The following is a 15,559-nucleotide window of genomic DNA, read 5'->3' as shown; positions in this document are numbered from 1 at the left end:
AAGGTTTCAAAGCAGAGGCTGAGGCTCATAGCCAAACTTTGGGCAGAGTGCAGGGAATCTTATGGAAGAAGGGGGAGATAGAAAGACCTGGAGGGGACAGGAGCTTCAAAAGGAGACCAACAGAGCCAAAAAAATCTGAGCCCTGGGGCCCCTGAAAAGAATGATACCCCAACCAAGGACAATGCATAGAGAGGACCTTAAACCCCGGCTCAGATGTAGCCCATAGACTCAGTCTCCAAGTGGGGTCCCTAGTTAGGGAAGCAGAGACTTTCTCTGGCATGAACTCAGTGGCTGGCTCTTTGATCACCTCTCCCTGCGGGGTGCAGCCTTGCCAGTCCACAGAGGAAGACAATGCAACCAGTCGTGATGAGACCTGATAGGCTAGGGTCAGATGGGAGGGGAGGAGGACCTCCCCTATCAGTGGACTGGGTAAGGGGCATGGGAGGAGAAGAGGGAGGGAAGGTGGGATTAGGAGGACACGAGGGAGGGGGCTATAGCCGGGATACAAATTGAATAAACGATAATAATAAATGAATAAGAGGAAAAAAAAAAAAGAGCCAGCAGAGAAAGAAGTGATAGAGAAGGGGATAAAGAACTGTGTGGCTGCGGGGGTCGCTGAGGTCCTGCTATCCACACTTGCCAGAGTTTAGTTTCTGAGAGTTAGGACTCTGGACTGTTCTTCCTGTCAATTCATACATGAAAAGAAAAAGATGATATCCTCAGACCAAGTCACTGTCAGGACACAGCCTGGAAGCATGCATGACTTCCTGTGTTGAGAGAAGATGCCATCAGGCCATGGATGGTAGTCCTTTCCATTGTGCATTGGGAAAGGTATGATAACACCAATAATGATTGTAGTAACACGTTGGTGATGGTAGAAATAATAATGCAATACTTAAATAGTAGTTGCCTTATTCTACCTGGGCTGAGTTCCATAACTGTCCCAGTGACCCTCCGAGGCTGTTCTCACAACTCCTTCAATCCTCATCACAAGGCCCATAAAGTTGATCTGTTATTGAGCCCATTTAACAGATGAAGCAATAAGCTTAAATAGTTTGTGCAAAATTCCTCAGCCAGGGCCTTTGAGATGGCTCAGCAGGATAAACGCTTGCCACCTAGCGTGTAGATCTGAATTCCGTATCCTGGGCACACGTGCTGGAAGGAGAGGACAGATCATACAAGTAAGTGGTTGCACTGGGATTCACATTCTTAGCCACTGTGGTCGCCAGAATCACAGCCCTCAGCACCATCCATCTCGGAGTCCTTGGAAACTGTGAATGCTACCTTAGTTAGGCAGAGGGACTTTGCAGACTGATCTTGAGATGTTTATCTTGGACTATCCAGTTGGACCTTAAAGAGTGATTATAGGTTCCTTATAAGAAAAGAAAAGGAAGTGGTTGGGGATTTAGCTCAGTGGTAGAGCACTTGCCTAGCAAGCACAAGGCCCTGGGTTCTGTCCTCAGCCCAAACAAAACAAAACAAAACAGAAAAAAAAAAAAAAAAAGGGAAAAAAAGGCAGAGGAAGATCTGGCAGCAGAAGCCAGCAGTGTGACAGTAGAAGCAGGAAGAAGTTCGAAGATGCCATGCTGCTGGCTTTCAGGATAGTAGGAGAGGCCCAGAGCCAAAATATGCAGCTGCAGCCCCTAGAAGGGAAGGAGCTAGGCTTTTCTCTGGGGTGTGGCCTTGCTGACACCTTAGTACCAGGCAGCAGAGCTCATGGCTCCGACCTCCACAGCTGGAAGGTCACGTGGTGATGGTAGTTAAGCTTTTTAGCTTGCTTCGGGGAGAGCTTATGTAGTGGCCATCATGTTATGGACTCGTAAGACTTCCCAGTGCAAACAAGCTCCCTTCGAGTCCACAGGGAATGAACTCCGCTGATAATCCTTCCCAGTGTCCCCAGCCTTGGATGATGTGTTTGATCCTCTTGGTTCTTGTCTCTTTCTGATGGACGGTTACTCAGCGGATCTTCAGATGGGTCTGTTCTGTACTCAGGCAGGCCAGAAACTTAAGAAATAGGTTCTTTTCCCCAGGCTTCCGGGATAGAGAAAAACGAGAGTGAGCATTTGAGTGTCTGCTGTGTCTCAGGTGCCAAACTAGGGATTTTTACCTTTTTTAATTTAGTCTTCATATCTGATGCCTCTTATTTGTGAATATCTCCCTCTTGGAAAAAAAAAAAAAAAAAAAAAAAACCAAAACCTCATAAATGTTAAATAATGGGCACAAGGTCAGAATCACAGTAAATCAGATTAAAATTCCGACTTTAACATCAAGATTCGTAAACTGTACTGTAGTTACTGCCGCCACTCCCAACAGCCTTCAGTGAGGAGATGAAGTTTAGAGCTGAGCGTGTTCTTCGGAGTTCCCAGGAAAAATGCTCCACTGCTACACCACCCTGACCTGGTGTGCCATGTGCAGGCTGGGCAGGTTCCTGGATTGCCCTGGAGGTCTGCATTCTTTCTGCGTGACTGTCACTATGTACTTAGTCCTAAATTCAGTCTAGTTTCTGTACCCTTGCATGCAAATGTTCAGATCAAATCATTAAGAAAACTCCAGAGATAACTTAAAAGGCAGTTCTCTAGAGCAAAGGTCTAGAACCCATAATCAAAACCTGCACAAAGTTTTGTATTCTTAGGTGACGTGTATAAATATAAAAAAGCAAAATTAAAAAATAGAAATGGAGGACTGGAGAGATGGCAGGGAGGTTAGAGGACCTGGGTTCAATTCCCAGCATGCTGGTTCACAGCTGTCCACCCTCTTTTGGTTCCCGTGGGCACCAGGCTACACATAGTACACAGACATGCATACTGAGAGCAACACTTTCATACAGATGATTTTTTTTTTAATGAATAAAGAAAGGAACAAATGGAAACCAGCGCGGTGGCTCATACCTATAGTTCCAGGGGTTGGAGACAAACTGAAGAGTTGTTCATGGTCATCCTCATCTGCAGTGTAGTGAGTTCAGGGTAAGCCAGGAATATATGAACTAATATCTTTAAAAGAATTGAGGGAGATGTAATGACAGCTCAGATATGAGGATAAAGTGACCGGTGTGTTACAGAGTCATAGGCAGCCGGTCTCAAGGTCACAGTAGACTTTGCACAGTAGCCTTCGATCAAGTCATGATTTAAAGAAGAAGAAAAAACACAGTTCTGTTTTAAGAATCAACTTGGACCGGTTATAGATACTTTTATTCTCCTCATTTTTCACTTCTTTCCCTCTTCACTACCCACTGTTGACCCCCCCTTCACAGACAAATTTGTAACTTACTACTTTTTAAAAAAAGGCTTTCTCAGAAATTTACAATAGCTTTTCAATACACTTACAGGTGTAGAGAGTAGAAATCTGTCCTTTAATTACAAGTCTATAAATGTAGAAGGAAACCCAGCTTTCAGAAGTACATCTTGCAAAGCTTAGTTTTACATAATAGTATTTTGGTGACTGAATTATTTTACTTTGATTAAGGTTAGGAAGCTTTTTCTGTCAAATATCAAATTGTGTGTGTGTGTGTGTGTATGTGTGTGTGTGATAGCCTAGTATCTTGCCATCTATGTATGTACAACCAACAGCAGTTACCACATTTACTAAGTTGTCATGGAGTGTGAATGCAATCAGTGGACAGTATTCAAACAGGAGTGTATGTCTGTGCTCCAGCAAAACTTCATTTGGACACACTAAAAAATAATTGTCTTATTTTTACAGTGTGTGGGTGCCGGGAGCCAAAGCTATCTATGGAAGCCAAAGCCAAAGCTATATAGTGAAGACAAAGGTATCTACGGAAGCCAAAGTCAATTAGTGAGCCAGGGCTATCTACGGAAGCCAAAGTCAAAGCTACCTAGTGGAGACAAAGGTAGTTACTGAAGCCAAAGCCAAGTAGAGAGCAAAGGTCATTTAGTGGAGACCTAAAGCTATGTAGTGAAAGAGTTATCTAGACCCTAAATCATGGGTGATAGATTGTGAGGACATCCTTTGTTAGAGCATCCGTAAGATATCTTAAGAGAATATCCTTATGGTATCTTGCAGGTACAATATTCAACCCATGAAAGCACTCTTCTTATTTCCTGCAGCAGTAGATTAACCTTCCCCCTTTCCTGCCTTCTCCCTATATAAGTTGGGTACAAATTTCTAATAAACGGAAGCCTTGATCAAACAAACAGACTTGGCTTTCATTCCTGTGTCTCTTGTCCCTACCCCTGCCCCATTCCTTCCATTCTCCTACTTTAGGAACCCAGTTGAAGCCCCGAGGGCTGGGGCATGTGGATTTTTTTTTTCCTTCCAGCCATTTAAAAGTAAAAGCTATCATTAGCTCACACACTGCAAAAACAGGTGACAAACAGACAGGAATGTTGGCAGTAGTTTGCTCACCAGGCACCAGTGAGCACCAAGGTCATTCTTACACTTACATTGCCATTCTATCTTTTAAAATACATCACTAGGCTCTTTGTGTCTATGTGTTCATTGGTGTGCAGGGCCCCGTGCATGGGGGGAGGGGTAGAGGTCCGCCTTGAGCGGAGTTGTTCACCTTTTTTGAGACAGTTTCTCACTGGCCCAGAACTCACCGTACATGGCCAATCACCAGGCTCCAGAGAGCCAGCTTTCCCTGCCTCCCCAACATTGGGATTCGAAGCCTGCCCGCTCCCCATGCCAGGCTCCTCTGCACCCTAGGACTTGGCTCAGCCTCGTGCTTGCTTAGCAAGCCCCTCACCCACTGGGTCACCTCCCCAGCCCCCAGATTCTTACTCCAGCTTTTAGAGTATTTTAACTTTAAAAAGACTGAGTAAAAAGTGGATGAGACATGAACAGACCTTCAAAGTCATTATTTCCACCCTCTGTTGACAGAAACTCACAGTGTGTGTGTACCCAGATGTAGATCACCTCAGAGAAGGTGGCATCCTCTTCCACTCAAGTTCAGGAGGCAAAGCTTTATTGGTTTCATCCAAATACATTTCTATTCCGTTTACAGTGCTTGGTTTGGAAATCATAATTCTGAATATAAAGATTCTATGGGGAAACCACATCCATACATTAGAGTAGAAAGTGTATGAATTGTCAAGTAGATTTTTGATGGTGAGAATCACAGACCCTATCAAATATTGTGAGCTTTGCCTAATGTTTTTTGCACTGGCTGATCCTCATTTCTACATTGCAAACTTCTTCCAAGAAAATAGTTGTACATGTAAAAGAAACTTTATTAATATTAAATTTTAAATATTATTTTAGGGTCTGGAGAGATGGCTCAGTGGTTAAGAGCACTGTCTGCTCTTCCAAAGGACCTGGGTTCACATGTGAGCACCCACATGGCAGCTCACAACTGTCTGTAACTCAAGTTCCAGGTGATCTGACTCCCTCATACCAATGCACATAAAATAAAATTATAAAAAAAATTTTTTTTTAATTATCGTGTTTATTAAAAGCAACATTCAATTATTTAAAATTTTAATTTTTGTTATGCCAGCATGAAATTATAAACTTGGGGGAAGTAGAGTTTTGTTAATTCTGGTTTTATTTTTTATAAAATGTTTTATGTTTTAGGTAATAGAATGGGGGCTGAAGAGATGACTCAGCAGTGGCTGAGAGCCCTGGCTGCTCTTCCAGAGGCCCCATATTCAATTCCCAGCACCCACATGACAGCTCATGGCTGCCTATAACTCCAGTTCCAGGGGGATCTGATGCCCTTTTCTGGCTTCCACAGGAACAGCATGTGGTATGCCGACACTTTCAGGCAAACACTTTGTTTTTATTTTTGTTTTTTTGACACAGGGTTTCTCTGTGTAGCCCTGCTGTCCTGGAACTCACTCTGTAGACCAGGCTGCCTAGCCTCTGACTCCCAACTGCTGGGCTGCCACCCAGCACTCAGGCAAACACTTAAACCCATAAAATAAAAATAAAATCTCAAAAAAAGGAGGGTTATAGAAACACTTGAAAGTGAACCCCTATGCCAGAGACCACAGAAGTTTTTAAAAGTTTCTGAAAGTCTAGGTGTTGGGAAATTCTGCTCTGTATTCTCTAAACTCCTCTTTTGCTTTGTAATTTGTTCACCAGCCTGGTTTGGGATGTATTACAGTGGCCTCCAAAAAGGTCACTATTAATTCTGAAGTCTCTCAAATTTCTGCTCTGACTTCTCTGGGTCTGTTGCTTGCTTTGTCTCTGAAACTTGCATTCCTATGTTGGCAACTCATTCTTCCTCAGGCTCCTCTGCCTTGTTCTTTTCTGTGTTCTACTTCTTGACTCAAGACATAACTGAGTATTGATGAGGATGAATGGGCTGTAAACAGAAGCTGCCATGGCTGTTTCACAGATACCGTACTGTGAAGCTAAGCTTATGGTTAGGATTGGACACCCCTCCCTCCCACTCCTATCTCTGACAGGGCCTCGCTATGGAGCGCACCTGCTGTGGCCTTGTGCTCTCCCCATTTAGTACTGAGATTACAGGTGTGCACCACCACACCCCACTGAATTGAACATTTTCTAGCTGATAAGCTTCTGGGTTTTGTTGTTGTTCCTTGTTTTAAGTAAGCATATATGTAAATATATATTATATATAGTCTGTTGCAACCTTTGTTTTGTTTTAATGTCTTTTTTGTTTTGTTTTTTGTTTTTCGAGACAGGGTTTCTCTGTGCAGCCTTGGTTGTCCTGGCCTCGCTTTGTAGACCAGGTTGGCCTTGAATTCATGAAGATCTGCCTGCCTCTGCCTCCCTGAGTGCTGGGATTACAGTTGTGTGCCACCGTGCCCAGCTGTTTTGGTGTCTCTTACGACAACATCTCACTGTATAGTACTGGATGGCCTCAAATTCAGAGATCTGCCTGCATGCCCGGCTCTTTGACTGTTTTGAAACACTTAAGTTTCATTAAGTTGTATAGGCTCCCCTGAAACTATGTAGCCCAGGCTGGTCTCAAACTCACTATCATTTGCCTCACCCTCCTGACTGTTGGAGTTACAGACACCTGGCCTGGATTGTAATTCCTTTCATGCATATAACCACATTACTAAAACAGTATCCATTACATATATGCATTATTAAAACATATCATTATGGACATTCCACTTTTATGTGTGTGCTTTTGGAAAAATATTTAAGTCAGTACTGTGTGGCTATTCCTGTCCCTGTGTCTTGGCATGCTTTGTGAATATCTCCATTGTGTAAGTTCTGTCGGTGGAATTGGGTTGTAGTTACCATGCATTAAAAGCTTTGTAGACATTGGAAAAGCCTTTCTACAATCTCACAGCAACAACTTACACTGCTTCAGTAAAGTTTTAAAAGTCTCTTTTGTATTCCCTGTCTATCGGATAATGAGTAAAGCTTAGCATGTGATGTTATAGACGATAAAACTACTTGTCGGCATTTTTACTTATTTCAAATGAGTGGTATCGAGTTTCTTCTATATCAGTGGTTCTGAGCTGGGGGCAGTTTTCTGCCAGGGACATATGGCAGTGGCTGGAGACGTTTTGCGTGTTGCAGCGGGGAGAAGGCCCAGAAAGGAGCTCTACCAGCACTGGTCAGGACAGGGCCAGTGTTGCCAAGGCTGCATTCAGTGTGTTCCACACAAATGACTCAAATGCCGGTAGTGGCTAGACCTGAACAAATTATTTCATTTTATCTCTTTTATTGGTCTGTTATCTGTAACTCTTGAGTTATTACATTATTTGCTTTCTGGTTCATCATGTACATCTTTCCACTGTCACAGTTTGCCTTCAAGTAGCATTTTATATTCTACGTATAGTATAAAAACCTGACATGCGTGTGCTCCAGGCCTTGGGCTTCTAAAATACATTCCATTCCTACTCTATAGTAGGCCACAGTAGTAAAGGTTGATTGTCTGTAAAAGTTTATAATGATATTGAAACACAATATGCACCAGCTTCATACTTAAGCTGTATAATTAGATTGCGTTCGTGTTCATGTACTTTGAAGCTGTGCCTGAGTAAGCCCTTCCCTAGCCCAGCCACCACTGATCTGCTTTTTGGTACCATAGATATGTTGTTTGTTTGTTTCTGCAATTTTTATAAAAATGGAATCATAAACCATGAGCTGATTTTTTTTTTTTTTTTTTTTTTTTTTTGCCCAGCCTAATTACATTGAGATTTACTCATGTTGTTGTGTATATCATAGAAAAACATTCTTAATGACAGGCATGCCAAGAAATTAGAGTCCTGTTATTAAAGAGCGTGCTGAGTTTTAACCACCTGATGTGTTCTTTGTTTTAGGCCATGACTGTCTAAGGGGTGATAATCACATGAGAGCACTTACGGCTGCAGATGTCACCTGACTCATCGCGGAAAATCTGTCTTCAAGAAAATAACCACATGACCACGGCCATTTCTTTACTAAATGGCTTAATGGATTTCCTTTACTCCGATTCATACCAAAGCTGCCACTTTCAACCAAAGCAAGAAAGGATTCTGCATGAGTCAGTCCCAGAATGCCATTTTCACATCACCAACAGGTGAAGAAAACCTCATGAATAGCAATCATAGAGACTCGGAGAGCATCACTGGTGAGTTCAGTCTTATAATGCTCAAGTGTCATTTCCTATCTGGACAAAGTGCACATTCCTCAGTCTGACCTGTGTCGAGTGCCTTGATGGAACCCCTGCCTCCCCTTGCAGCCTGGAGGTCCTGAGACAGACTGACTTAAACAGTCCACCTCTTGATCTCTTCTGTCTTTATCAAAATCTGCCTCCTATGTGGTTCTGGGCCTGGGCCAGACTCCCGTATACCTACCAAGCCACCCTGTGAGAAGAACTGTGGAAGAGCCACGTGCCCATGTTTGTATACCTACAGTCATGTGACCACTGTGCCTGGCACACAAGAGGCCGTTGGGCCTGGGGAGGGTATGCAAAGAGGCCTTTGAGGTTATAGCTGCGAGAAAAAAAATAATTAAAAATAGTTGAATTAAGAAAAGAAGAAAAAAAAAAACCTCAGGGTCTGGAGAACGATGTTAGTTACAGAACTTGCTGTGCTGTCATGAGGACCAGTGTTTGGATCCCTAACCCGTGGGGCAGACTGGGTGTCCTCTACATGCCTGTAGCACCAGCTGTGAGTGGGGCACAGACAGATGGTCTCGGAGGCTTGCTTGTTTTCTAGCTCAACTAGAAAACACAAGCCCCAAATTCAGGGAGAGCCCCTGCCTCAAAGGAATAGGAGAACAGGGATCTCGTGTCCTCTTCTAGTCTCCTGATGTACACATCTACACACACCTGTGTTCACATTCTCACATAGACACAGGCAAAACAGAGAAGCAAATACAAATCTTTTCACAAACAAAATAATCAGAAGTGTACTTTCCTCAAGTGTTTTAAAAGTCACTAAATGCAGCCAGGGAGTGGTTGAGTGAGGAAAGCGGTAGCCACTCAGACCTTTCAACTCAAGTTCAACCCCCGGATCCCACATAACAGAAAAAAGTGCTGGGCACAACAGAGCCCAGCCGTAATCCCAGCACTCCTGAAAGTTGTCTCACATGTGTGTTGTGGCACACGGTTGCCTGTGCTCAAATGCGCACACACACACCACACACTTATCATTGTCCTTGTCAAATTAATAATAAGTCCTTAGCTCACAAAGCCTGACCAATGTAGCCTGTTCTAGACTATCTTGTTCATTAGACTTACATTCACTACAGATACATGAATACATTGTATTTCCCCAGACACAGCTGGGGGTGTTATAAAGCACAGTCCCGCATGTTCCTGCTTTTCTAAAAGCCCAAGTCAAGGAAGAAGCCAAGGCTGTTTTCACTCAGCTTTGTCACCACATGTTTACTAAGGTAGAGAACACTGTGCCCATTTTAAGTGCTTGAGTTCTGACAGATAGTGACTGTGCATTCGAGATCCTGTCAGATTCTCTCGCACCCAGATCTCCACCTCTCCCTGCCAGCTGTGGGCAGCCCTCCATCTGCTCTGTCCTTCTGTGGACTCCTGTGGGTGGAGTTTGCTTGTACTAGAATTTCAGATGAATTGAGTTTGGTTTTTTTGTGGCAAGGTGCTTTTTGAGGTTTTCCTTTTTCTTCCTTTTTGTTTTTTGCTTTGTTTTGTTTTTGTTTGTTTTGCTCTTTTTTGAGAAAGAATGTCTTACACAGTTTCAGATAGCCCTGGCTGACCTGAAACTCACTTTGTAGACCAGGCTGGCCCCAAACTCACACAGATCCGCCTGCCTCTGCCTCCCGAGTGCTGGGGTTAAAGGGTGTGCCACCGCACCTGGCAAGATTTTTCATTTGTGCTTTTAAAATTTTTTTTTGCCAATAAGTCAGGGCTAACCTTCTTTGCTGTTACAGCAGCCATGAAAGGATGAGTATGACTGTGATTGGATAAAACTTGTCTTTAAGACCAGCAGAGGCTGCAGGCTCTGCCCTGCTTACTGCCAGCCCCACACCATGAGCGCATGTAAGGTCATCCATTTGAACCATTCTTGTAGTGTGCCCCGGGGCCTCTCTGGGGTCTTCTTCAGTTTCCTTGATGACTGATGCCAGGGAGCATCATTTCATGTACAATCATTGACCAGTTCTAGATTTTGTTATCCATGCAAAAATCATGTGACCAAATTTTTAAAAGTTGAATTATGTGTTCCTGATATATGTTAGATAAGTGATTTTCTGTGGAGAGTTCAACTTTGTTTTGAGAAATCATTTGGTGATAAGGGTCTCATTTTAGGGTTATGCTTCATCTTTGTTAGATAGGTCCATACTTCAATATTCTTTATTCTAGGATTAGTTTAATTGCCTCAGGTATTCAGTGAGGTAGAGCTGTATGTGTGTGTGTGTGTGTGTGTTTTGGAGAGATGACAGTCATGCCCATTTCACCCTTGCAAAGGAGAGTCCTATGATGAAAGTATGGATGGTGATTTGAGTGTGTTAAGGGCAGCTCATATTTGAAGTCATATTTAAGAAAACCAAACAGAACCCCTGAACCTAAATGGAGGCATTGTGACTGGAAAGAAGTGAGTATATGGAAGAGTTGCTGAAGGACAAGATGATGATGATGCTTGTGCTCCTTGTTTCCATCACATCCTGGGATGCCTGTCTATGCGCGTGTGTGTGTGTGTGTGTGTGTGTGTGTGTGTGTGTGTGTGTAGTCAGTCTCTCTCGTGGAAGTACTAGAGAGGCAGTCTGTAATGCATGTGCAGCATGCAGAAAGTACATAGTCCCTGGGAGTTTGTAATGATAAAATGTGGATGTGTTTTCAGGGCTCTGTGTGATAATTGTTGGAGTTCTTTAGAACTCTGTCTGAGGCATAAATGCACCACATTTCTTCTTGTGCTATGAAGCAACTGTTTATCTTCTGGTTGAATGGAGACGAGTGATAGTGTGAGCCTTTTTATTAACTAATAGAAATGTACTCTCTCAGAGATTATTTTCTTAAACTATTTTTCTTTGCCAGCTGGAACATGTTTCTTTATACTACCCACAAAGGAAATGCCAGATCTCCTACAAGTAGGAGGGAGGATATGCCATCCTGTACTTTCCCTACTTTAAGCCATAGTATTTGAGTTGTGTTAAAAGAGATAACTCTCCTTTGTAAACACTAAATTTGGGTGCTGTTGAATGCTGGGTGATTTTGTAAATGTGAAGCCAGGAGCAGACACGTAAGAAAGCCCCAACTGTGTTCACGGCCAGCGTGTGAGAGGCTAGAGACATCAGCAGTATTCACTGGATGTCTACTGTGTGCCAAGTATAACCCGGGAGTATTAGACAGCTTTCTTCATTTTGGAGATGTGTGGGGACGGGGCTCAGGAGAGATGAGTCATATGTCTAACATCTCATCACTAATGTGTAGAGTCCGATTTAGAGACTAGATATGATGCCAAAGCCCATGTACTCTCTAATATTAAGACTGAAAAGTAGGACAGTGGGCACCTGGAGAATTTAGGCTCTGGAGAAGTATGTGTGGTACGTCAGAAACAGTGTGTAAGGACCTGTGCGTGAGTCGGCCCACCTTAGTTCATGTAGCCTAAATGACCCCACACAGGCGTTTCCAGAGGAGTCTCCCAGGCGACTGCAGAGTCTGCCAAGTTGACGATTAACATAACCTTCACAAGGTCAAAAGACAGTAGTAAAACAATAACAGAAAGCCAGGCTGGAGCCAGGGCTCGGTGGGTCAAGCGGTTGTCACGCACCAGGAGGAACTTCGAAGATGAGACGGGAGGTGGAGACAGGAAAGTCCCGGGAGCCTGCAGGCCATCTAGCCTGGCACACATACACTGTGGCAGAAGACAGACCCTGACTCACACAGGTAGAAGGTGAGGACCACACCTGTGTTGTCCTCTGACCTCCGCACACACAACTTCACACGCAACACAAGAAAAAGAAACGCTAAAGAGAAAGCTAACATTTAGGCAGCGTCTCCACCCATGCCAGGCATTATACCAAGATAGAAGTGTTTTTTCTGGTTTATATCAGATGGCGTTCACACAACCACTGTGGAGGGCAAGGACCTCCAGTCACCTGTTTTACGGAGGGAGAAACAGAGGCCAGAACTCAAACAGCCTGCTCCGTGTCACACGAAACAGCCAGGGCCCAAACCAGAGCTGACAAGCAAGCCAGTGTTCTTTCCCAAGCATCACACTGAACGTGTGGCTGGGGCGGCTTTAGGTGAAGACCACTTTTCCCTTTGTTCCATATTTTCTTCTTACACATTTAGTGCTCTAAGTGTATCCCATCTTCCAAATAAAATTGACAAAATATGTATTCCACTGCCAGAGCTTAGTGTTAGTGCTCTTCCTGTTTCTAGGAAACAGTAAAATGTACTGTTACTGGAAGCTTACAGGAAAATGTCAGTGTTTACAAAAGCTTCCAGATTGTCAGGAGTCCTCCCAAAAAGTCCAAATTTGCTTATTAAAGAAAATACGGTTTCTATCCCTTATGAATTGACTGTTTTCTGCTGCATGTTCTTGTTTCCTTCCCTAGCCCCAAATATATAAAGTGAAATTGATTCATTTTAAGTAGGGCTAAGACATATTAAAAGGAGGAAATAAAAAGTGTTCTGGTTAATTTTAAATTTTAAAAATATGCCTAAATGCACTAAGCAATATATTGTAGGTAACATATCATTTAAATTTGTAAGATGATTTTTATTTTAGAAGTTCTCTTTTCAAAGAAATCTGGAAGGCAAACTAAGGCACTAGAATTAATAATAAAAACCAGGAGAGATTACCATGTCTAACATTTCTTTGGTTTCCTAAAGGACAACTTGTGGGCATTGGTGTTTTGACTGCATGTACGTCTGAGTAGGGGTGTCAGATCCCCTGGGACAGGAGTTACAGACAGTTGTGAGCTGTATGGTGGGTGCTGGGAATTGAACCCAGGTTTTCTGGAAGGGCAGTCAGTAAGTACCCTTAACCACTGAGCCATCTCTCCAGACCTGGTTTCCTACTTTCAAAAAGCTAATTTCACTGAAGTTTGGTGAGGGCTGCACACTGGATTCACTTGTGGGCACTCTCCTCCTCAGATGTCTGCTCCAATGAGGACCTCCCTGAAGTTGAACTGGTGAACCTGCTAGAAGAGCAGCTGCCACAGTACAAGCTCAGAGTAGACTCTCTCTTTCTCTACGAAAACCAAGACTGGGCCCAGTCATCACACCAGCAGCAGGATGCATCCGAGACCCTCTCTCCAGTCCTTGCTGAGGAGACCTTCCGGTACATGAGTGAGTTTCGTTTGCTTGTTTGCTTATTTGTGTTTGTTTGTTGTTTGTTTTTACCTATCTAGACTCTGTACATGGAAATAAAGGGCACGGGTACTTTAGTATTTTGTCTTAAAATACTTAGCATTTAGTAGCTATGTTCAGTGTCTGGCTACTTTAACTCAGCCTGACCTGACAGGGAGAGATTACAGTTGTTATGTCTGAGAGATCTGGTTCCATGCTTTTGACTGATAAGGAGATATTGCAAACAGTTTACACTCTTTTGTCTTTTGCTTGACATTTTCCTCAGGGTGAGGAGAGAACAGAACTGCTTTAAAAGCGGCGCAATTATTTATGATTGTGCATCTGTATTTTGTCTGCCAACATTTTTTATCCCAGTACTTGGGCATCTCGTGTGCTGGCTTTGGGGTTCCTTTCTTTCCTTATTAAACACAGTCACAGGAAATATGCCATTCCTTAAAGAGCATAGCCCTTATATGCATAAGCACATTGTATTTTATTTTTTAAAGACAAGCAGTTATAAATGAATAAAGTGTAATTAATAAAAGTTAAATAAAAAATTAAAAAAAAAAAAAGACAAGCAGTTATGTAGCCTGGGCTGCCTTGCACATGCCATGTACCTGGTCTGAATTGATCATGCTGCCTGCACCGGCTGACTGCTGGGGACTACAAGCATGCTTCTACAAATGTACATTCAGTCATGCCAAGGAGAAACACATGTGAACTACATAATAGCCTTCATTTTTCCTCAGCGACCCCCAGAGTAAAAGACTGAGCTGAATTTGTCCCAAGTACAGAGCCCCAATAGGACTCCATTTTCTTTTGGTTTAGCTTTTCTTTCTGAATTTTTCAACTTGTTTCACTACTCGTTCAGTATAAAAATGTTTTTTCTGTACATAGAAGCTGTTAGAATATGTAGTAAAAGTCTCCAAGCTCAGCTTCGACATTTGTGACAGTCCCATCATTTGACTTACCTAGGAGATTACATCGGATCTTGCATATTTTCCCAGCGAGCACTTTAGGCTTTTTTTCTTTTTTTATTAGCTTTATTTATTTAGAGTGAGCACTTTAGGCTGTTTTCTTTTTTTATTACCTTTATTTATTTAGAGTAGGGAGGGGCACTGGTACTGTAATGTATATGTGGAAGAGGTCAGGGGACAGCTGGTGGGAACCAGTTCTCTCCTTTCGCCAAGTGGGTTCCAGGGATCAAACTCGGGTCACCAGGCATGGCAACAGGGCCTTAACCAGCTGAGCCATCTCATTGTCCAGGCTTTAATGACAGGCTATGGTTAGAGAATGGCTGGTTTGTTGTGTTTGGAATGCTTATTTTACAGTAATTATTAACCTGCTCTGAATGTTAGTTTTCTAGAACCAGGCAGTTTCTTAGTCCTGTGTGTGTGTGTGTGTGTGTGTGTGTGTGTGTCTGTGTGTGTCTGTGTGTGTGTGTGTGCACGCACGCGTGTGGAGGGAAGGAGTGTGTTGGGGGTGTAAATAATGTTTAATTTTGAGTTGAAATATGAAGAAGGCCAAATAAAGATGTATTTCTGCCTTTAATATTTTAAAAAGCTGAAGTAAGTTAAATTAAGGCTCTCAAGAATGTCTTTTTTATTAAAAATATTAAATATCTTTTTTAGAATTTCACATGAGTATTGATTTACATTATTTCCACCTTCCTGCCAGCTCCCTTCAACTCCTGTACCCCTTAAGTTTATGACCTTATATTCTGTAATTTTTGTTCCATTCATATGCTAGCATCTTTAGCTTAAATATAATATAAAGCTTTGCATAATGTACTTTTTTATATTTATTTTTGTGTTACATTTGCATATACATATATATACATACTGAGTCCAGTTGCTCTTATTGATTGTTGGTATTTTCCCAGGAATTTTTAGAAGGAAACCTATTTTGAATTAGCAGTTTTCTTTG

At 42.7% G+C, this 15,559-nt stretch overlaps 1 protein-coding gene across 2 annotated transcripts in view; it reads left to right on the top strand.

The window, feature by feature from the left end:
* The window catches only part of Trak2 (trafficking kinesin protein 2), a 61,718-nt gene that overhangs the window by 22,717 nt on the left and 23,442 nt on the right, over window positions 1-15,559 (top strand). For both annotated transcript variants that reach the window (XM_060368423.1, XM_021652166.2), the window contains exons 2-3: window positions 8,205-8,494; window positions 13,439-13,633. In XM_060368423.1, the coding sequence (XP_060224406.1) occupies window positions 8,404-8,494; window positions 13,439-13,633 (286 nt within the window). In that variant the 5' untranslated portion in view covers window positions 8,205-8,403. The remainder of the gene's footprint in view (window positions 1-8,204; window positions 8,495-13,438; window positions 13,634-15,559) is intronic.

Source organism: Meriones unguiculatus, chromosome 15, assembly GCF_030254825.1.
Source record: "Meriones unguiculatus strain TT.TT164.6M chromosome 15, Bangor_MerUng_6.1, whole genome shotgun sequence".
NCBI lineage: Eukaryota > Metazoa > Chordata > Mammalia > Rodentia > Muridae > Meriones > Meriones unguiculatus.
The sequence above is the reverse complement of the archived record's forward strand: the minus strand, read 5'-3'. Positions and strand labels throughout refer to the sequence as shown.